Raw genomic sequence first — 22,779 nt, forward strand, 5'->3', positions numbered from 1 at the left:
ACAGGTACACCTCGAGCAGGCGTCGCTGGTTCAAAACGGTCACTCTCTAGAGAATTAAACGCTAAATAAGCCCCCTGGCCAGTATGCTCGTGTACCCGATCGTCAAGTAGAAGGCTCGTAATCTGGAGCAAGGATACCAAGACGCTCTGAAAATAGACAGCGTCTTCACGGGCTAGCAAAGTTGACCATACAAGGTATAGAAGAAAAGGGTTGAGCAACACAAGCATTAGCATAAAAAGACAATGCCACCGATGCGCAAGAACCTGCTAAGAAAGATATTATTTCGCATGTGCTTCTGACTAGCACCCACACTGCCGCGAAACCAACAACACGGAAAATTCCAGTCCGGATTCACGATCGCAGAAAGAAGATACGGTCAACACCAGCCCGAGATACGATAGCAACATATCGGCAATACGGTCAACATCAGGTCGATATACAACACGATGTCTCTTTAATGAGTCCACGGCACAGAGGGGAAAAGGTTGGATATACCAAAAGCATGCGGCATGCGAGGACTACAGTACGTATCCACGAATTCATTATGGGGATCCCAGTAGTGTGAGCCTGCTGCCACCTGACAAGGATGGTTTCAACGTTAGAGCATGAGTAATGCCACATCCAGGGAATCTCACACTCAAAAGAACACAGATAAAGGAGATTATTGGAGATCGATTCGAGGGTTGCGGGCGTGTGCTGTCAAGGAGAAAGGAGAAGGACGTGGGGAGACAAGTGGACAACAAGTTGTCTTTGTCGCGAGAGGCGCGTACTGTTTCACTATTGTCTCGCTTCCTTGTCACGAGACGCTGTTTTTCAATCTCGCATTGCGAGGTGCACAAAGGGCTACTGAAAGCAGGATTCTTCAAGCACGCGCATGTAGGCTGATGCATATCCTGCAGAAGTGATGATGGGAGGGCTGAGCGTGTTACTTTGTGCAGTATTGCTATGGTTACTAGCATTTTGATTGTTCTTTCCAAATACGTTGTTTTGCACGCTTGCAACATGCTGTGTTTTCTGACATGATGGTATTAACCATGGAATTGCCACCGGCAGTGAGCTCGGTCTTCAATGTTCTTGTACTGTTCTGATTGAATGTTTCCTCATGCAACCTGGGGGTTGTCCGAATGCGAAGAGTAACAATAGATGCGAAGGGGGTACTGTATGTAAGAAGAGACAGCGAAGAAATGTGGTAGCACCAGTCATGCAAGTCAGACCTAAGGACTGCGGTAAACTGTAGGTAGGACCGGATAACCGGAAACCTAATTTTTCCCAATCACTGTGACCATGTTCTGCTAACAGCACAATGCTAAGACGAAGTTATCGGCTTTTTGATCGGGATTCACGCAAAACTCACGGTGGATTTTCGGACATAGAATCGGGATTTCTCAAGTTACAATGACCTTGTAGACTTACAACAAGTACGCAATGCACCTTGACCGCTGAACTTAGTATTTTCCTGATTTGATTCTCTTGGATCATAGCTCACATTTTGATAGGATTTCAAGATGTCAGGGGTCGGCGAGTGCAGAATGTAGATAGTGAAATGCTCACATCACATCAATCCGGCCGAGAGAATGGTTGGGTCGAGACCACCGAAGCATATCAGACGTAAGCGCGCAACGTCAGGTTCGGACCGATGAAACGCAAAGCGATTCAAAGTGATTTTTCGGGACCTTTCGTATCACGTGAATCCTTGTTCGTAACAGTCTGACATGGTGTCGGCCTTCTAAGACATCGTGCCACGATCCTAACCTGTGCACATTTCTTAGTTGTTCGAATGTTCACGCATATTGGTGAGACTGCTGACATCTTTCTAATGTGCTACAAACAATCTTTGTGATACACATACTGACTTATACATTCCTATTTGCGTCTTGCTCACTTGCAGTGTCCTTGACAGAATCTATCTCGACCAAGGGGATGAAAGAATTTCTATCGGAGTTCTTTGAGCCTTCTAGCTTCCTTTTGGATACCCCATTAGACGCACTCGCGTCACTGACCCCAGACTTGCCCGTTGATTTACCCCGGGTTGTCATACCGAAGACCTTCGGGAAGCATCTCTTGCACAGAGACTGAATGGCAGGCATGCAGGCGCACATGACACCAACATCCAACTCGATGGTAGACCACACTCCGAACCCCGCCAGGTCCCAGGTGGGATTCTTTGAATTCGCGAAGTTTATGAGATATTCCAATCTGATGACGCTGACGATTGTCACACTGCAATGAGTCAGCGGTGGCTCCGTGCAGCTGAAGGGTGTGTAGAATCTTACAATCCACCAACGCAAAACATCAATACCAGCTGAACCTTTTGCTTCCAGTTCATGACCAGCTGAGAAATCTGCCGAAGAGGTAGAAGGATGGTCGCCAAGTCCAGGACGATGTTGATGATGGCGGCCGCCCAACCTTGTGCGTTAACGTTCCTACACACTCCACGAGTCTCCTTGTGCCAGTTGTGCCACGCATAGTCAATGGGTGTGCATTGGAATACCGATACGATGATGAAGGAGAAAAGGAACAAGCCATTTATCGTCATGAGGATGTATACCATCTTTCGGAACGACTTTTTCGGGAAGATCCGCAGAAAGAAAAACAGAATGGAGACTTTAGTGAGCGTCACTATCGTCAAATAAATTAATTCATCTGCAAAGTAGACCTGAGCATTGAGTTAGTCAAATCGCTTTTCAGACTTGGCAATAGATCAAAGCTACCAAGAGAATAAATGTGATGTTGTCGAATGGTATTGTCCAGATGTCTTTTCCCAAGCCTGCATTTGCGACTGATTGTTGCCGTCAATTAGTGACAGATACCATAGATACTTCCGAGAGGATGCGCTTACGAGGTACAGAAAGTCCAGAAAATACTGCTAAGAGCAACTACAATGGTAAGCAAGAAAGATGAGCAACTGCCGTTGAGAGTCCTACCATGGCTACGTAAATGGTATAATCGTCGAAGCCAAGTTGAGTCCCAGGCAAAGTCAACTTGGAAATGGTTCGCAGAATGCAAAATATGAGCGCTATGCTACCACCGACAACACCAGCGCCTGAGACTGAAAGGTGCTGGTCTCTGATCGGGGCACCGCAAGTTGTCGAAGATACATTCTTAGTCGCTGTGAGTGGTGAGCTTCGAGTTTGACCGATGCAGCTTCGAGAAGCGCATACTCAGTTGCTCTTTTACCGTGCATTTTTTGTGTACGCATTCATTGACAACCTTGGCCAGCTCTTTATTGGTGCAAATGCAAGTCTGATTCGTGGGTGCGCAACCTGATTGCATGATCCCAGCGATAGTACAATCCAGCTAAAAACATCATCAGAGACAGCAAGAAGGAGTTGTGTGAGACCTGCTTACCCCACATTTCGGCATCAGACTAGCCGCAGACGAGAGGTCTGCTCGAGTTGTAGTAAAGAAAATGCTGGCTAGTAACAGGATGCTCCAAAGTAATCTCATCGTACTGACTCCCTAGACGGACGGATGTGTAGAAGAAAATGTTCCAAAACTGTCGGTACTTTATTAGGGAAGCAAACATGCGGCATTGAGCACATACATATTAAGTCGTGAGAAACTCCTTTCGCATTCGAAAGGACCACAAATGAGCGGGAGAGGTTGATCATCGGCTCCAAGCTCAACAAGTGAGAGGGGTAGGATCTGATCATGCAGGTGTAGAGAAAGGGACGGGGACTCGGGAGTTGCACGATTTGTCGACATGACTCTGATGCTCCCCACAGAGCCCACAGTTCTCATCGGCAAGTGCCATAGGTATCCGGGTTACTGGAACGGAAATCCGTCGTAATATCATTGATCGACGATCCATTGGAAATACTGCCCTATACACAGTCCACAGAACAACGAATAATCAGTCATCAAAAATACCAAAAGTATGTATAACAACATAGTAATAACGTGCAAAGACTACGAAAGAAGCCTCAATATCGTATGATGTTGAAGCCCGTTTTCTGCCAAAGAATGATCGACAGGGGAATTTGCGGGGGTTGATCAAATTATCCAGACGCGGGAAGTGAGCATCCTTGCAAGTTGGTGCTGACAACCGGATTACCGCGCGCAGACTGAAATCGACACGATAAGATACAGTGAGCCGTCGGATTACATATTTATCACCAAAACCCAAGCCCCTTTCAGGGCTTCCTGGAAAACTTGATTGTGGAAGCAATATCAACCTGAGGATAGCAGACAGTATAAAAAGGGGCTGATTTGTGACTAGCTTGGTAGCTGAAACCTCACCAAGGCGCTGAGCCTCTGGAATTGGATTAAGCCAACCTCTGCATAAGCCGCCTCTTCCATTCCTCATCCAGGGTCAAATTTCTCCAAGCTATTGATTCGCCCCTGCAATTTTGAGTTTTCGCGCCTGAGCAAGTGCTTATCTTCGTAAAGGGGACCGAGGGAATCTGCCACTTGCCATCTACAGTATGTGTTTGATTGAAATAATCTGTGTAGACATCAGTGCTGTGCTGTTCAGTCGTAAGTAGCATCTCTATAAGAAAGTGGTCCATGTTAGCTCAATAATAACCGTTTGTTATAGTAAGGAAACGTCCGCATAGTCTCGCCCCTTACGCTCAGGACATGTAAAAGTCGCCGATAACCAACTGAAATCGGCCCTATTCATAGCGTAACAGTTACTCAGATGTTTGTACTCTAAGCTTCTTGGATCTGCCGCAATCCGCTTATCTCATTCATCAGAACGCTCTGACGAGCTTTTACCCCTGCTAGTGCAACGCTAAAAACTCCTAGGAACTCCAAAGGGATTAGCGTTGCGCTAAAAACTCCTTAACCAATCACGCCGGCCGCAGGGCAACTAACGCTTCACACATGATTATATAAGCAGGATCTTATTGGCTTAGGAGTTCTTGGTTTGACGCTAGCCTTTAGTGCGAAGCTAAGCGGAGCGTTGGATTTTGAGATAACAATCCGCGGGGATTGCTTAAGTAGACCTAAGGCTATACTAGCCAGCAGTCTTTCTATGATCGGCACAATAGCTATAAAGATGAGGTCCAAGATTGCTCGGAGTCTTTCAGTGCTAGATACTTCACCCTAGCTTGAGCGTCACTGGTCTATGGATGCACAATGCCATGGTGATACGAGTTCGAAAAGCAAGCACCATCAGACCCTGACAAGCACGGGCATGCAGATAAAATGTGTGTGCTTACTGTGTGGTCAAGCTGACGCTTGGCAATCGAGATCTTGCCGCGTGACTATGATCTTACTGAGGAAGTGATTTGATTTGCCGCTAAGATTACTATAGTCACAACTGTGTGTGCCAAGCAGTACATACAAGGATTGTCGCCTCAGCGGTTGTTAGATTTGAAAGCTCTAAGAAGATCAAGATTACATAAGTCGAATATGCAAAGTCTTTTGTAGATCTCTTCCAACTCAGTGCTCTCAGGCGCTGCTTGTAAGACAGACGGCATGTCAACAGGACGCACAATCATGCCGGTGATGCCCAGGGAACAGATGCTGGGTAAAGATAGCAATTATCCCTCCGTGCTTTGCGGCTCACAGTACAGTCTATTGAGGTATTGTTCCTGGAGGTAAAGTATATCGTGAATGGCCACGCAGTCGCTCCCGTCAGTAATCTAATAACTGCAGGTAGTAATACTCGTCATCTTCTCACGATACGGGAACCAGGGATGCTTTCTGATCGTGATTTCGGCAGATGAGATAAAACTGCCCAAACGTATCTCTGGTGTTCTCAGGGATACGAGTTGAGGATGGAATGTCCTATCAAAGAAGCTTGGACACCTAGCAAGACAGACTTGCAAGTCCGTCGCCACTCAGGTCCAACTCAAAGAGCGGTAAGCGCCAGGTTCTACTGTCGGTCGGTCTTGCGGAAAATGATCGTCATGAACACGCAAATTCGAGGCTGTGGAGAAAATTGGGCGCGGAACAGCCTTCAATTTCTTCTGTCACAGTTTCAGTGATATCAGAAAACACGGCGATTGTATAACGAGCACCCTCTCCATAGGACATGGTCTTGTATCCTAAAGCATACATTATCTGTACTCGTAACGAGAGAGATTGATGTGCAAATTGTAGCAATAGCATGTACTATGACCATGAGCTTGCCCTGTATGGGGCTCCTGGTCAAGTCTCCATTACCTACAATAAGTCTATCCAAAAGGAGCAAATCTAAAGCTATCGGCGGAATTGAATTGCATGCTGAATTTTGTGGGGCAGTTGTTAACGGATGAATCCATTTCTGTTCGTTTTCAGGCATAAGATCCTTCGTAAGTATCGGAAAAGGGGTTTCCTCCAAAGATGGCCCATGCTGCGAAGTCCACAAAATCTCGCAGTGACGTCTGAGAGTCTTCGAGGATACACCCATTTTTACTTGTCGCAGCCGATAGGATTGTGATGTCGTAAATAACAGCTTAGCCAGCTAGGGGCAAGAGCGTCAACGACGGAAACCTTGTACTTGATGGCGACTCCGTTAACATCATCTTTCAGCTTGAAATAGATGGCTTGCTGGAGTACTTGCATAGTGAAAGTACTTCACACATTGTAATGGTTCTGTTGAATTGATTGATTGGGATTTAAAGAAGCAGATGATGGGACACTAAGAGAGACTTCAAGTGCGCCATGTGCCCATTGCTGCAACTTGAAGTGCTTTTCGTACGCATGATGAACCCGGAGATTTTGAAGGCAGTCTATCTGTCAGGAGTTTGGCCTTTCGGTGTGTTAGCCATTCCTTTCGGGTTTGGGTTATTCGAGGAATGCCTCTGCTCTCTCTGTGCAGATGTCACAGCGGGCCTTCGTTGTCAGCTCAAAACTCTCGAATGTGACGTAAAGGGCAGATATCTTACTCTAATTTGCATTCAAATTTTGGGTCACTGTCGTGAATAGTGTGGGAGGTACTGCATGTATAACATTATACGTTTTGAGCGAGGACTTTGCGATGCCATTGCATGATGAGGAGAAGTATATAGTACGTTAAGCAGTAGTATTGACAAGCGCGTGGTATCGTATCGCACAGCATCTCGCAAGTGGCCGATACCAAGCTAGCAGCCATCTCCAGGCTCGAGGGAGCAGGGTTCCATCTAGTCCTATGTATACGTTACCTACCACATCCAGGCGCAATGACAGTGCAGAAATGCGAACGCCGAGTAAGTATTAAAACGCTCATCGATATGGTGTTGTACCAGTAGAGATGATTGGCTGCTGTTCATTCTTCATCCGACTTTTCCCTGGGAACCTCATGGTGAGTATACTGCATGCAGTCCTTACTTGGGTGGCTCTTGAAATGACAAATCTTGATATCTCGAATACTGATGTGCCTAGTACTGTGTTAGGCTGACGTTTGATCGAGAACTGATTGTTTCCGCGGGGGGTGTAATAAATCAATCCCAATAAGCAGAATCCCAAATGTGTGACAAATATCAGATGGTGTACAAGTTCCAGGGCTGCAAGCATGTGGATCACGTGACCGCATCGATCAATCCCTTGCGTAGGAACATTAGTACGAGACGGAAAGACAAAGAGGAGGTTCTGGCGATATGTGCTAAGAATTGGTAACCTCCCTGTCACTTTTCAAGGAAAGAAGAGTAAGGCAACAATGATGGTCGATGATGCTGACCCCATCAAAGGCCGGCCGCAAACGAAGGAGGTTGAGGAGTGGGAGGTCATGACGCAATGCGTCGGCTGTCCGGTGGCGGGATTTCTCCGCAAGATCCCCATCAGCCAAAGACTATGACAGCTGGTAGCCCACTGTATACTCATAACCATCAGACGACACCACCTTGGACTTCCACATGCGATATCCCTCGATTCCGACCATCTTACGCGCCTTCCATACAGTCACTAACACGACAGTCTCGTTTGCTCGCTTGCGCAACACCAACAACCTCGGCCATACACTCCACAGCCTTCCCCAGCGCGCAATCATCTATCGCTCCATGCCCAGCATCCCTTTTCTCGGCTCCTTGTTCGGATCGTCCAGCAACATGGCAGATGCTAAGAACTACGAGGTTTCCAAGACAGACGGAGAATGGCAGGCTGTACTGAGTCCTGGTAGATACATGACCATCCCATTCGACAAACACAACGAGTCTGACATGACATTACCAGAGCAATTCAGAATACTCCGCCAGAAAGGTACCGAAGCCCCAGGCACTGGAAAATACGACAAACATTATCCCGACAAGGGTGTCTACAAATGCAGTGGATGCGAGGCGCCACTGTACAAGGCCAGCACCAAGTTTGACTCGCACTGCGGTTGGCCTGCGTTCTGGGACGCCATTCCGGGTGCAGTAGGCCAGAAGCCTGACCCAGGACTTGGTATGATGAGGACCGAGATTGTATGTAATCAGTGCGGGGGACATTTAGGCCATATCTTCAAAGGAGAGAAGTTCAACAACCCCAAGGATGAGAGGCATTGCGTGAATAGCATCAGTCTCAGATTTGACGAGCAAAACGAAGGCTAGTAACTTTGTGAGGACATTGCGACTTGTAGGGCATATTTGAACGGCGAGCAATCTGTAAGAATTAAATTGTACAACGTGTTGCCCACCAAGACTCACCAATCCTTTGCTGCTTGCTGCCATGGGGCGAGTTTCGTGTTGGGTTGTCGGCTGGCCACCATACTCTGGACAGGTAATGGCTTGCCCCACGGCACCTTTTTCCAAGCCAATCAGCTTGCAGTGTGCAGCGGAAATGTCCTGCACGCTATTTGATCTCTTAGCTATTATCCGGGAGAGAATGAACGGAAAACAGCTAGGGACGCAAAACTAGATACTCAACACCCAATTCCCTCCTGGACACATCAGCGATGAGCGTCGATATTTGGATATGAACAAAACTTCCATCACAAATAGCAGGCGGGCATCGTCTCCAAAACCTTCAAATGACTGGCCTTCAAACGACTCGCAAACTCTACTCACGCCGTACACATCTGAGGAAGCACATGTCCAAGACTTCCGTAACGCGAATGATCAGTGTTGCCCTGAGGAAACTGTCGATAAGCGCATAGATGAGTCCAATGAGCACAACGAGAACTTTGGCATTTCACGCAACCGACGTAAATATGGCCATCTTGAAGTTGATACTGTGCCCCCGCAACTCGGTACCAGGGAGCAAACCATCGGTACTGCTGCTGCATCAGCAAAGTCTGCACCAATTTCATGGCACGAGCTACCTCGCAAAGACCAGCTCTTTGTCATTACGCTGGCGCGACTATCCGAACCTTTGACCCAAACTTCACTCGGCTCGTACCTTTTCTACCAACTGCAGTCTTTTGACCCCTCGCTTCCCGACTCTACAATTGCCTATCAAGCAGGTATCATTCAAGCAGCCTTTCCGGCAGCACAGTTCCTAACAGCCATCCTTTGGGGTCATGTAGCAGATCATGAACATGGCGGTAGGAAGCGAGTCATCTATCTCGGCCTGCTAGGGACCATGCTTAGTGTCATTGGATTTGGCTTTTCGCACAACTTCACTACAGCGGTAGCATTCAGATGCATAGGTGGCGTCCTCAACGGAAACATAGGTGTCATGAGAACAATGATTAGCGAGATCATCAAAGAGAAGAAGTATCAGAGCCGCGCCTTCTTGATCTTACCGATTACTTTCAATATCGGTGTCATCATTGGCCCCATTCTTGGTAGGTCATAATCTAAGCAAATGATTTTTCAACCCGCTGATCAAAAAGGTGGTTTACTTGCAAACCCGACTGCAAGCTACCCTTGGCTTTTCGGTCCCGGGTCCTTTCTAGGTGGTCAAGATGGCGTGCTATGGATGCGACGTTGGCCATACGCTTTGCCAAATCTCATGAGCGCAGTATTTCTCCTCTGGTCTGGGCTTAGTGTCATACTATTTCTAGAAGAGACCAGCGAGCTTCGCAAAGACAAAGTCGACTCAGGCCTACGTATTGGCCGCTGGATAGCGCAACACACATTTTGCAGAATATTCGCATCTAACGCTGGCTATTCTGCAATTCCATTCGACGAGGAGACCACTAGTACGAGTTTCGAGCTACAACCAAGCCCAACGACACTTCACCCATCCGCCGATGCACAATTCGAACATGCTGGGAAGCCTCAACGGCAGAAGCTTCCCTTTAGACGAATTTGGACCCGCAATTTGATTATAACGCTCTGCGCACATGGAGTCCTTGCTATGCATCTCGGGGGTTTCAATAGCCTCTGGTTTATCTACCTATCGACTCCAAGGTTCAATCCTTTAGAACCGTCTCCACCTGGCTTCAAGCCGCACGATTTCATACATTTCACTGGTGGTCTGGCACTACCGCCTCCTCACATTGGAATTGCTTTGGCTGTTCTAGGAGTCATTGGAATCATCCTCCAGCTGTTTCTCTATCCTCAACTCTCACATCGTCTGGGTACAGCCAAGAGTTATCGCATCTTCCTCGCCTTGTTCCCCATCGCATATGCATTAGCACCATTTCTCAGTTGTGTACCGAGTTGGACAAAACCACCAGATGGTGTGAGTGGTCCTTGGATCTGGATAGCTATAACTACTGTTCTCTACATACAGGTCCTGGCTCGTACGTTCGCTCTCCCATGTACAACCATCTTGATCAACAATACCAGTCCACATCCTTCGGTGCTCGGAACTGTGCATGGTATTGGTCAATCGGTTTCTAGCTTGACGAGAACCTTTGGGCCCATCATGTTCGCGTGGGCTTTTGGCAAAGGCCTTGATCTCGGCATTGTTGGACTGGCTTGGTGGTCGATGTCTGCTGTTGCGGTCATCGGCTGCGTCGTTGCTCAGGGTGTGAAAGAAGGAGATGGGCATGAATTATTACTAAAGAACGAAGTAAGAGGAGCTGACGGAACGATTCGACGAGCAAACCGATAGCTATTCAACACTCTACTTGCTACAAACACCCAAAGCGGCAATTGATCAGCACTACGCCATGACCCTACAATGTCCCAGCCTAGAGGATCTCATGATCTTATTGTTGACCATTGGCGGTCAATCACTCTTGATCTAATCTCCGAAGCCTAGAGGCCACTCCATCAATCGAATGGCTGACCCGGACCGCGTGCGCCCACGCCCAGTGTTCACACACTGCGGGGAAACGCTCAAGACTTGGCGGCGTGCCAAGTATGTAGCGGCTATTCCTAATTGCCCTCAAACATCACCAAATGAGGAAGTTAGATAACCAACCATCAAGGATCGTGCTTTTTTCAAGGTCCGGAGCAATTTTCATGTCTGGGACCCAGGACAATATTCAGTATCTTCAGGCTCGGTCTTTCGGAGCCCACGAGCAGATGTGCCGTCCCATGTACCGTGTGGAGGGATGTCTGATTCTTTTTGTAGGTATATAGATCAGATGTCGCGGGATATATGAAGATTGTTTTGAAGTAGGGTCATAAGAGTACTTCTCATAACGCCGTGGGCAGTTGCTTTTTGTCTTGCTTCCAGCTGTTTGCACCGAACGCATGTGACATTAGCAAGCTCTATATTGTACAGTCAGATCGAATTCAGATTCACTCCTACATCTTCGATTCTCCAAGCCATTCACAGTTTTCCGATATGCGCCACGCATTTGCGTTGATTAGGGCCGGCGTGCTTTTCTCGCAAGTTTGCTCTGCCAAATGGCTTCTTCCTCAGGCCCGCAATTTCATCTACATTGTTCCAGACGGCTTCGGGGTAGCATCTCAGTCATTAGCACGGGATTATGCATCGCTGCTGCGAAATGGAGAAGACCCCATGGCACCAGTATCCATACAATTGCCAGCTGATCGCCTTGTTATAGGAAGTGTCAGGACCATGTCAAGCGACAACTTGATCACTGACTCTGCAGCAAGTGCGACCGCATTTGCTTGTGGCGAAAAGACTTACAACGACGGTAGATGCTTCATATTGCAAAAGGTCCCAAATACCCATTACTAATGCTTCTTTAGCTGTTGGCGTCGACGATGATGGTCAGCCGTTGGGAACCATCTTAGAGGCAGCGAAAGGCGAAGGCTTCAAGACGGGCTTGGTTGTAACTTCTGTGATCAATCATGCAACTCCAGCATGCTATTCAGCACACGTAGCTGATCGAGACTCTTATGAAAAAATTGCCGAACAGCAGATTGGATACTCACATCCCCTTGGTCCACAAGTCGATATTCTCATGGGAGGTGGCCGCTGCTACTTTAAGCCACAGTCTGATCCTACATCTTGTCGGGAAGATGATATTGATCTCTTTGGCTACGCAGAAAGTATGGGTTATCACGTCATGCAAGACCGCGCGTCATTTGATCAATTTGCAAAGATAAACATGACTGTAAATGCAACTAATTTGCCATACATTGGGCTGTTTGCTGACGGTAATTTTCACTTGAGCACAATATTGATTTCTTTACTGACTTGACATCAGATGGATTGATGTACCATATCGATCAAATGCAACAACCCAGCCTTGAACCGTCACTTCTCGAGATGGTGCAAGTGGCTCTCAGCTCCCTTGATCGTGCGACGAAAGCCACACCTCAGGGTTACTTCATCATGATCGAGGCCAGCCGTATTGATCACGCAGGCCATGCTAGCGATACTGTTGCCCATCTTCATGATGTCTTGATGTACAACGAAGTCCTAGACTATGTGCGTGAATGGATTGATGCTCATCCGGATACTATGATGCTTTCCGCCGCTGATCACGAATGCGGCGGCCTGACACTCAATGGATTCAACCCGCTACCACTCCGCAAGGCGAACATGTCGGCCGAGTATGCCGAGTCCCTCTGGGAAACCTACAATGGCACAGACCGCCGTGGATACCTCTCCACCACGATCCTCCCTGGATACGGCTTGGCGGATCTTTCCGAATCGGACATGACGTCCATATTGGAAAGCGAAGACATCGCTTCAGAATTGACCGAGCGCATGAGCGAAAAGGCAGGAGTCAACTGGTCTACAGGCGGTCATACCGCGAGTGATGTCACGTTGTACGGATACGCGAGTGCGGACATGGGATGGAGGTTGAGATCCGATATGGCTGGCAATTGGGATAACACAGAGCTTCCAAGATACCTCGAAGGAGTCCTGGGTGTCAGTATGGCCACTGTGACGGAAAAGCTCAGAGCAGCAAATGGGACGTGGGTTGGCAAGCGAGATCTGAGCTCAATGAAAAAGAGGCATATACATGGCCATTGAGAACAGGTCCAACATGTTAATCCGGGTGCAACATCTTGTAGTTCAGTACAGTTAGTGCAGTGCGCGAGCTACGTAACCCCAATCTATTTGAAATCGCGCGGCAAACATGAATCGAATGTCTGTGATAAACCGTAGTCTCGACTTTGAGGTCGAATTTGCAAAGGCCGCTTGTGTCTTTGTGGCGCTAGCGACACAAGTTGCGACAATTCTGGGAATCAATTAGAAAGCAAATATATTCCACGTTGTCGAATCAGTATTGCCAAGATTCTGAGCATCTTGGAATGATTAAGGAATAGACATAAGTGTCGAATAATAACACAAAGCTCAGTACCTTGAACGGGTAGTCCAGGTCGATGCATGCAAGCTATCTGGCCAATGGCCCTGAGTGTATTTAGGCTCTGCTCTTGATTATATCGGCGGCTTTCTCCGCGATGGCATACATTGTCGCCTGTAGGTGGGTAGCCGGGATCATGGGAATGATGCTTGCGTCAATCACACTGAGGTGTCGAACGCCGTAGACCAATAATTGATCACTAACACACCCACCATACTTTTCAGGCATCATACTACATCCTCCACTCGGATGAGCAAATGAGGGCTGGAGCGAGCCTGAAGCCACACCGCCCTGGATTATTTCTTCATCTGTCTGGTACTGAGGACCAGGAGATGTCTCGACTGGCTTAAACTTTGCCAGACCCTTGCTTGCCCAATGCGCGCGGTTGTATCTAGTCAAAGCAACCATAATTTCCGCATCAACTGGGTTCTGGAAGGTGTTCCACTGCACAATGGGATATGCGGCGGGATGCGTGTTATTGAGAGTGATTGTACCGCGTGAGAGGGGCTTGTTGTGTGCGATGCCGGAAAACCCCCATGGCTGAATGACGATTTCACCTACTGCAGCTTTAACACCCGCAAAATGGTTAGCCATGATACTGCGTTGCTTTTTAAAGCCTTCTAAGAGTTTCGAATTTTCTGCGTATCTTTCTGGTAGGAATTCCGTTGCGACTTGGGATTTGATCTTGGACACAGTCTGCTTGAAGCCAGCGTGAAAATGTTGCAGCGCCATGAAGACGAGACCGTTAGATTTGCCCACCGAGTACGGGCCAGTTTTGTATTTGATATACTCTTCGTAAGACGTTTGGTTGAATGTAGTGTTGGTGTTCAAAGCTGCCATGTTCTCTGGTGATAGGCCTTGCAAATCGAAATTCATGTAGTTAGCGATATGGTCTTGAAAGTTGGACCCTACCGCTGGTAGATCCTGCGAAAGGTTAGTCCAGGACAGCAAGCTCAAACATATAGCACTGACCTTCTTCACTGCCACACCAGCAGCCTGGAGAACGCTCTTTGGGCCGATACCGGAGTACATAAGAAGATGCGGTGTGAAGACTCCACCTGCTGCCAGGATGACTTCCTTTCGAGCGAATACCTGAACTGTTTTACCCCCCCTGTTTGGAGTAAGCTTTACACCAACAGCCGTCAAAGCTCCAGCACGGTTTCTGTCAAATACGATCTCATCCACGTGGGTGTTTGCCATCAATTTGAGATTTTGACGAGACGTAATAGGATCATAATAAGCCGAACGAGATGTGCTACGCGTTGCCGATGCCTTGTTGATTGAATTTGGTGACCAGTATACGCCTACAGGCTGGGCAAAACCCTCTCTCGGATGAGGGATGTCGGCATCATCCCAGGAATGGTAAATTTCTTTCATGTCTGGAAATTGGTAATCTGGAATCGAGACCTTCAAGGGACCGTTGCCGTAGGCCTTCGAATCATATGAGATGCCAAACTCTTCCGTAGTATTCTTGGAAGGAGGATCGAAGGAATTGCTTTTCTCGAAGTATGGCCGCAAGCCCTTCCAATCCCAGCCCTTGTTACCAAGCTTTGCCCACGCGTCGTAGTCTGCGTCGGCTCCACGATCCCATTGCATCCCATTGACGTATGAACCACCACCAACTACATTGCTGACTGTTACCAAGAAAGTCTGGTTGCCGAGGAGTGGAACAGGGGCGCTTTGTATGTCGTACATGGCGGCCGTGTTCAGTGCTCCTGAGTTACCTGGGATGCTGGATAGAGTGCCATTGTTCAGATCGCCGTTTTCGATAACGAGCACACTTTCTGTAGTCGAATTACGGGTCTGATCAGAATCGCATTTTACGCGTCCGCAATTGGGTGAAGTAACATACTTTTGGAATCTTCGCTGAGCCTGTTCGCAACAACTAGACCTGTGGTACCACCACCAACAATGATGTAATCATAAGTAGATTTTTGTAACCTTCCTTCCGTTGGCAGGTTTGCCCTTGCTGTGGTGACAAACAAAAAAGCAACGATGATTGTATGCATGATGGCCAGATGCCGACACGTGCGATGCGTGTTTTGAGTGTGGAACGAATGAAGGATCAAGTTGGGAGCCAAAAATTTGATCAAAGGTGGATCATTGTCTATATCCCCGTCCAGGTCTACACTAGATTACATTCGGAGATGACGAAATGAGGTTTTGTGGACACGTGATTTCAGTCTAGGTCGAGTAGATCCAACTCTACAGCGTTCGGATCATAGGTTTAGTGGCGGAGAAGCTCCTTTACGGGGTTGTCAGCTCCGCAGACAGACTGCAATGGACCCTCGCTCCAATTTCTACAATTGATTCTCAACCTTAAGACGTATGTAGGGCAAGGAGCCGAGCATGTGGCAGCGGTTAAGATTGAAATGCAGGGATGTGAGCCCGACGACCCCAGGACGGACAACGGTAAGTACACTGTCCGCCAGTATAATCCTTCGACGGCAAATTTGAAGTGCCGTGAAATATAGCATCTTCCGTGTCGTTGGAAGTCCCCTGACATTGTGCCTGGCAGCTGGCATGACCTAAGGAGCCACTGCCATGGGACGGGACACCACGGTTATCTACGCGTTATCCGCGCATCCTTAGACTGTCCTTGGCATGCACTAAGCTACAGCCCTGGAGGTGCTGCCATGTCGGTTGCCGCTTAGGCAAATCAGATAACTAGAACAACCGAAAGCTCTACTTCACATTTGTCGAATTTTGACGACAAGTTAACCTAATGTGAATGCTCCTTGTACAGGAAGAAAGGCGGAGATGAATACATACAGGCTCAAATGACGAGGGAAAATCCATATATACAGTTGATGTGTTCGAGAAACGCCAACCTATCTTCAAGCTGCTTCTCAGTGTATACGACCATCGGGCATGGCAGCAATGCGATTCATCCCTAGTAATCGCTTCAATTTGTTGCACAGGAGAACATGAGCTGATTTAATCAGGCCACCCATTCAATTCGCCTGTATGAAACCCACAATTGCTCACTAACGCAGATTAATTGTGCCGACGCTAAATATCGCTCCGACCATAGGTCGTATTGGGCAAAGTGAAGATGATGGAGTCGATGGACAACACAGGCGATACATTGAAAATTGAACTTGGATATCATAAGAACGATAGTGAGAATGTGCGAAGCACTGAATACTATACCGTAAAACCTTGAGGCACATCAAGGTGGGCAAACAAGTACTTAGTAACTCTCGGTCCCTGACGAACTGTGAATCTTGTACTACAACTGTGAAGACCCTGAGATATTCAGCCACCATTCGGGCACCGTGGAATTTTTGCGGGTGCTAGTACTAGAGTCTCGCTTCGAGTAGCCTTTTCACTCCGCTTCAGTCAGCCATTCTTGCTAACTACCCTGACGGGCTGAAAAGTTAGTGCAATGTAAAATACCAGTTCGTCCGCATACACGACCGGGCCAATGCTAATGCGGGCCGTACCCTGAATTTTTATTCGATTATATCATTTTCTCCAGGATTCGCAAAAATCACAAAGGATTCTGGGCCCAAAAATACGAGAAGTTGCTTTTTTTCCCCAATTGGTAACAGACTATTGAGCTTGTGGGGGCTGGATGCATTTGATCAGTATCATGTAGACAAGAAGCATCATCTTTTTTGTACCCAAAGGTTCACATCTATCCTCCACCTTATGAGTACTAAACCGTGGAATCACCTTTGAAGCTTTTCTTCTGTATTATCGCAGTCATGAGCGACGCCGAACCTGCTAAAGAATGGCCCAGCCGTGGGAACGAGCTTATAGCGACAGCAACAACTATGGCTGCACTCTCATCCATCGTCGCTATCTGGAGATTGGCGGTGAGATTCCGCATTCAACCATGGTTGGGGTGGAGTGACTGGCTGATGATAGGAGGCGTGGTAGGTTCATGCGGAGTTTCGAAAGAAACTCTTCTATGGTCTAGAATACTGACTCCGCATCTGTAGATGCTCAACTTCATCTCGTGTATCCCCTTTGCTATTCTCGCTGCAAATGGTGGTCAGGGCCGCTTAATGGCCGATCCTTGGTGGTTGATACCTGGAAAAACATCCAGACAGCTGCATGTCATCTTCATTTCGCAATGTCTAAACGTCTACGCCATGTTCCTGGTCAAGGCATCGATTTGCGCATACCTCATGGCCCTGGACTTCGGCCGCAGTTATCGGATCATTATTTGGTTCTCAGTAGCTATTGTCGTCTTGTGCAACTTCATCATGATGTTGATTTTGCACTTTGCATACTGTAGGCCGTACTGGTCAAGGTGGGACTTTACAGTCCAAGGAAAATGCTGGCCCGATGCAGTCAGCGAGATAACAGCATATCTGCAGATTGCATCAAACGTTGTTACGGATCTGGTAAGTCAATAGCTAACCTATGGAAACCTGCAAACCCGTGTGCCGTACTCACTCTGACCTTCAGATCTACGCTGCTGCGCCGATCGTTTACCTAAGACATGTGCAGCTGAGCAAGCGCACACAGTGGGGTGTACGCATCGTATTTCTCCTAGCTCTTGTGTAAGTCACCATACTCTTGTACCAAAGTAAACAATCAGTGACTAAGAGACCAGCGGCACTGCCTTGTCAATCGCCAAGATTCCAACCACGTACAAGTTCCTCCGTTCGAAAGAGCCGATGCGGGACGCCATTGACCTCAGTATTTGCAGCGTCAACGAGGTTTGCGTTGGCATCATCATTGCAAATCTTCCGCCTCTTCGCAAAATACTCAATGGTCTCTTGTCCAGGATTATACCTGCCAGTCTCACTGGTAACAGCGGTGGTGCATCTCGCAAGATGAATAGTCGCACGAATCATCTTAGTTCGAAAGGACACAACAAGTTACCGGATAACGGTGATGGTGACAGCGAGCGCTACATGTTGGAGCTTGAAGATCGGAAGCCTGCAGGCATTGTCAAGACGACTCGGGTGGATGTCGATGGCAGATCGCAAAAGGATGGGAGGTAAGAATATGGCAGATACATGATCGAATCTAGTTTGTTGGAATGACTGAACCATAGCATGATCGAATCTAGTTTGTCGAAATGACTGGATTCATAACATGATCGAAATTGGGCTACTTCATACGCAGTCAGCACAATGGCTACAAATTGACAAGACGCGTGAGATTGCGGTGTAACGCTGGTATTGTCTAGTGCATGTCTCCTAACCCCCAACGGATACTGAATGTAATACAAGCGCATTTTATCAACCTCCAACACCATAACGTCCCAATCTTCCCAAGTCCAACCACAATCACCAAAACGGCATGCCTCCCATGGGACTCACCACCCCCTCTCCGCCCTCACATCCTCCACTACTCCTACAGTCACAACCTTTACCCTCATCCCTTCCCCACACCCACTTCCACTCCGTGAATCGCGACGCCTCGGTAGGGGTAAATGGAATCTTCCCCCTGGTGACCCCAATCGGATCGACCTGGCCCCAAGTACTTACGACGCGGAAATCTTCGTCGCCGAGGTATTTCTTCTGTGGGGCATATGGCGTATCAGTGTAGATGATGGTGTTATGGTTTTGGTTCATGGAAGGGTAGACTTGTGATTTGGGGCTGCCTTGTTGTTTTTGTGTGTGGTGAGTGAGTTTCTGTTTCTTGGTGGGCTGGAGGATGGGCTGGAGGAGAGGTTTGCGTTTGGGGGGTTTGATGGGTATGGATGGGGTGGCTGAGGCGATGGATGGGGTGCGGGTGAGATGGGATCTAGGAGAGGGTTGGGGGTTCTGTTCAAACTGGAACCATGATGGGAGTCTAGAAGGTGTTGGGTTTGGTAGCATTGTGGATTCGTGGACGGGAGATGGTCTCATGGGCCTAGTGTTGCTGAACTTTTGTGAAGGAGCGTACGGGTGCTAATTTTTTGGGGCATGATCATTACGGTATATTGCTTGACAATTTTCATAATGTTCGACATAGTTATTCGATCCTTGTGAAGACAACGAGCCAAGGACAATGAGAAAACGTCCAGGGCATGAACAAAGGCGGGTGAAATCAAGTTTATGAATTTTCGCACAATGCAATTGTTGCATGAAGGAAGTCTCGCATAACGTCATTGTCCATTATCGTAATATGACTGGTGGTTGAAATTTACGAGCTTCTGTGAGCGTAGAGCACCCAACCGATCTAAAGGTACCATGGCAAAATCCAGGCTGCCAACACAGGAGCACTGCCGGGTCGTGAGGATCAATTTTGACCGAACAGCAGGATATTTTGCGCATTGCCAAGCCGCCAGATGGGCTATTCAGCTGGCATGTCACAGCTGGCATCGGTTCGTCAATCCAGTGAAGTCGTTGTTGGTGGGGTTGGTCAGCAAGAGCCACGCGGCTTAGCAAAATGATTTCTCGAGCAAAGGAAAAAGAAGGCAGGTTCGACGACGACGCGTCAGCGAGCATGAAGAGTCAAGGTGGACGACTAGAGACGTCACAAGCGAGCTTGTGCTACCAAGCAGCTGGGAGAGAGTCAAGATCATCAGGAGAAAGCAGGCGATCGTGTGCAGATGGGGTGCAATCGGTGGTCAGGTATGTATGCCTTGTACAGAACTAGGCTAGGTACGGTAGGTCGAACTGACTGCGGAGCGAACGTGAGAGCGGTGGTTTGCAGCAAGGAGGCTGTGCAGCGGCCCGCAGTGATGTATGAAACTGACGGGCGAGGTGGGGTGCGGTGCCACAGTTGGCTGTACGGTGTAATATATTGTGCGAGCTTCAGGGCCGACTTCCGAGTGTGACGACGTGTGCTGGGGGCCGAGTGGGCGTAGGTACCAACGTTACTATACCTACTGAACCCTGGTGTGATGGCGGTACCTATGTTGTGTGAGAAGTAACTGAGGAGGAAGAAGGATGTCGTACTAGTATGGTATGCCATGTAGGTACAGTAGGTAGGAAGAAGTTGGGGGTTGCAAGGCAGAAAGGCAGAACGGCGAAGAATAGCAATGGGAGCCTAAAGTGGGCTAGGGGATGGGGGGTGGCATCTAACCCGATACGGTTAGTGGGGCGGAGCGCGGAGGAGATATGGCCCGTCGCATCATCCACAGCCTCAACGCGCGTACGATGGATCGATGATGATTGCGGTAGTATGGTTGACTTTGCAGACACATACAAATAGAGTACTACCACCCACGAGCACTAGCCACATATTAGGCACCGTACTACACAAGAATTCTGACCCCAACCGACTTGCACTCTCTCCGACACACTCCCCGTCCATTCTCCTATCTGATACCACCAATCACCAATTCGTATCACGACGACGACGACATGAGGCAATCATGTTAGACGAAAATCTACCCAGTATGTCGGCTCTCCTTCTCCCTGCACCAGACCGCCACACATTCTACCAATGGTTTTGCTGTATCCTATACATGTAGCTGCCATTGGATTCACTGACTACCTACCTGCTTTACCTATCCAGTCCTCTCCCAGCCTACCACAGGTGACTTGCAATACAGCTAACCCGCCCAATAGCCTTCTTCCTCAAGCCCTCAGCCGACAAGCTCAAGCACCACGAGTCCTTTTACTTTACACAAAACGGCTCCGACCCAGAGGCCCAGTATGCCCTCCACCACGTCGATCCGGCCTCGAATGCCGCCAAAAACACGTACGCGGTAGCCCTCTTCGACTCGCATCACCCAGACATCCTCTACGGCGAGGTGCTTGCAAAGCCAGGCTGGTCACACCCCACACTGTCCCAAGACGAGATTCGCAGGAATGGCGGGCTACCACCCCCGCCCCAGCCCATCTACCCGACCGAATTCGCCATTCAACTCTACAACCCCGACCTGCAGGTCTTGGTCAAGCAGCAGACGTCCAAGTGGAGTAGCACCGTCAGCTGGGAATTCAGCATACCCCAAATCACCTTCCGCATGCCCAGCAATTCCGACCTCGACCGAGTCAAGACAGACCCAGCTGCAGATGTAAACACGCCCAGGATCAAGTTTGCTTGGAGGAAGGAGGGCAGGATGGGCAAAGACATGACCTGTTACATGACGGGCAAGTCGACAGACCCAACGGGCAAGAAGGCCAAAAAGAGCAAGGAGCCAGACATCACAGTCGCCCTCTTCTCTGGTCTGCGGGAGATGACCATCATGGAGCCCAACCTGTATCGCATTGAGATTGAAGACTACAAGGGACTCGAGGTCGCCCTGTTGCTTGGTGCAGCCGTCATTCGTGATCTCTTCTTCAGTGACCCGACCGAGCAGTTCCACATCAACAGCAGCAGCATGCGCAAGAACAGCACTGGTTTGCGCACCCGCAAGAGCTCGTCCCCACACGAAGGCCCCGGCATTACACCGCCCGTCATGACACCGCAGCCCCCTCCACCAACAGCTTACACTGGCCCTTCACAGTATCCACCGGAAAAGGCTCCCCTCCAGCCCACCAGTAATGCAGCTCTCAATGCTCAAGCACCCCCGCCCTTGTACAGCAGCAGAAATGCTGCCAAACGATCTTCGCTTCCACCTCTTGCGACTAACCAAGCTGGCGATAATCTGCCACCGTCACAAGCACCGATTCAGCCCCTGCGACCCATGAAATCTCAACCACAGCACCAACAAACCAAGCAAGGTCTCCAACTGGACCCTCGTGCGCAATGGGAAATTGATGCAGAGACTGCCCGCCTAAAAGCCGAGGTAGAAGCAGAAGCACATGAGCAGAAACGGAGAGAGGAGGCCAACCGCAAGACCCGACGAAAGCAAGAGCAAGAAGAAGAGCGCAAAACCAGGCAATTCCTCGAGCAAGAGCGCAGGCAAAAAGAGCAAGAAGAAAAGGAGCGACGGCGAAAACAAGCCGAAATCGACAAGGAGACGGAACGGCTGCGCAAACAGTTTGGCGATCAGAGTAACTTGCTCCGCCCCTCGCCGCAACCCCAACATCAACGTCGTTCTGAACCACTCATACCGAGCCGCTGGCAAGAGCCACAGCGGCAGCCGACTTTGCGCCCTGCACCTTTACCCGCACATCCACCGCGACATCAGAATACCCGCCCTGCGCCTGTACCCGCACAGCCGCCAAGGGTGCAATTCCAGCTTCCGTTCGCACAAGCTCCCTACCTGAAATCAAACGGACATCGTCCCGCTGCCAGCCAGAGTAGCTTCTTTAATAAAGACTCACTGAAACCTGTAGCCATGGCCAAGAAGAGTTTTTGGGGACTGCGCGCACAAAGCGAGACGAATGCAGAGAAACTGAAGAAGAAAAAGAGTAGCATGTTTTGATCTCATAGCATAGCAATGGCATTTTGTTAGGCGTTCAAGTTGAGGGCGGCGTCGGAGTAGGGCTTGCCTGGTCTCACTCGTCTGTATGAGGATGGGCCTTTCTGTAGAGTATTGCGACGGAATC

General features: G+C 48.8%; 7 protein-coding genes across 7 annotated transcripts; 4 read left to right on the forward strand and 3 right to left on the reverse strand.

Moving 5' to 3' along the window:
* Positions 1-1,803: 1,803 nt before the first annotated feature.
* On the reverse strand, positions 1,804-5,106 carry IAQ61_001545 (uncharacterized protein). The gene is made up of 9 exons (XM_066095146.1): positions 4,538-5,106; positions 3,545-4,476; positions 3,349-3,496; positions 3,162-3,297; positions 2,925-3,109; positions 2,840-2,876; positions 2,712-2,779; positions 2,274-2,656; positions 1,804-2,220 (listed from the first exon to the last, which is right to left on the reverse strand). The coding sequence occupies exons 3-9, from the start codon at positions 3,445-3,447 to the stop codon at positions 1,854-1,856; spliced, it is 1,275 nt and encodes a 424-aa protein (XP_065954994.1). The 5' UTR covers positions 3,448-3,496; positions 3,545-4,476; positions 4,538-5,106; the 3' UTR covers positions 1,804-1,853.
* Positions 5,107-7,564: 2,458 nt separating this feature from the next.
* Positions 7,565-10,824, forward strand: IAQ61_001546 (uncharacterized protein; the record flags this gene model as incomplete). Its single annotated transcript, XM_066095147.1, has 5 exons — positions 7,565-7,652; positions 7,738-8,019; positions 8,077-8,306; positions 8,740-9,607; positions 9,656-10,824. 5 exons carry the CDS (start codon positions 7,565-7,567, stop codon positions 10,822-10,824), a joined length of 2,637 nt encoding a protein of 878 aa, XP_065954995.1.
* A 681-nt stretch (positions 10,825-11,505) lies between these two features.
* Positions 11,506-13,113, forward strand: IAQ61_001547 (uncharacterized protein; the record flags this gene model as incomplete). Its single annotated transcript, XM_003839812.2, has 3 exons — positions 11,506-11,821; positions 11,877-12,287; positions 12,338-13,113. 3 exons carry the CDS (start codon positions 11,506-11,508, stop codon positions 13,111-13,113), a joined length of 1,503 nt encoding a protein of 500 aa, XP_003839860.2.
* Positions 13,114-13,504: 391 nt separating this feature from the next.
* On the reverse strand, positions 13,505-15,456 carry IAQ61_001548 (uncharacterized protein; the record flags this gene model as incomplete). The annotated part of the gene is made up of 2 exons (XM_066095148.1): positions 13,505-15,231; positions 15,300-15,456. The coding sequence occupies 2 exons, from the start codon at positions 15,454-15,456 to the stop codon at positions 13,505-13,507; spliced, it is 1,884 nt and encodes a 627-aa protein (XP_065954996.1).
* A 1,701-nt stretch (positions 15,457-17,157) lies between these two features.
* IAQ61_001549 (uncharacterized protein) lies at positions 17,158-18,408 on the forward strand (the record flags this gene model as incomplete). The annotated part of the gene is made up of 4 exons (XM_003839814.2): positions 17,158-17,328; positions 17,395-17,802; positions 17,867-17,961; positions 18,015-18,408. 4 exons carry the CDS (start codon positions 17,158-17,160, stop codon positions 18,406-18,408), a joined length of 1,068 nt encoding a protein of 355 aa, XP_003839862.2.
* Positions 18,409-18,696: 288 nt separating this feature from the next.
* Positions 18,697-19,260, reverse strand: IAQ61_001550 (uncharacterized protein; the record flags this gene model as incomplete). The annotated part of the gene is made up of 1 exon (XM_066095149.1): positions 18,697-19,260. One exon carries the CDS (start codon positions 19,258-19,260, stop codon positions 18,697-18,699), a length of 564 nt encoding a protein of 187 aa, XP_065954997.1.
* A 1,250-nt stretch (positions 19,261-20,510) lies between these two features.
* Positions 20,511-22,655, forward strand: IAQ61_001551 (uncharacterized protein; the record flags this gene model as incomplete). Its single annotated transcript, XM_003839815.2, has 2 exons — positions 20,511-20,736; positions 20,911-22,655. The coding sequence occupies exons 1-2, from the start codon at positions 20,715-20,717 to the stop codon at positions 22,653-22,655; spliced, it is 1,767 nt and encodes a 588-aa protein (XP_003839863.2). The 5' UTR covers positions 20,511-20,714.
* Positions 22,656-22,779: the final 124 nt, after the last annotated feature.

This window comes from Plenodomus lingam (genome assembly GCF_022343315.1).
Source record: "Plenodomus lingam strain CAN1 chromosome Unknown contig_12, whole genome shotgun sequence".
In the NCBI taxonomy this organism is placed as follows: Eukaryota; Fungi; Ascomycota; class Dothideomycetes; order Pleosporales; family Leptosphaeriaceae; genus Plenodomus; species Plenodomus lingam.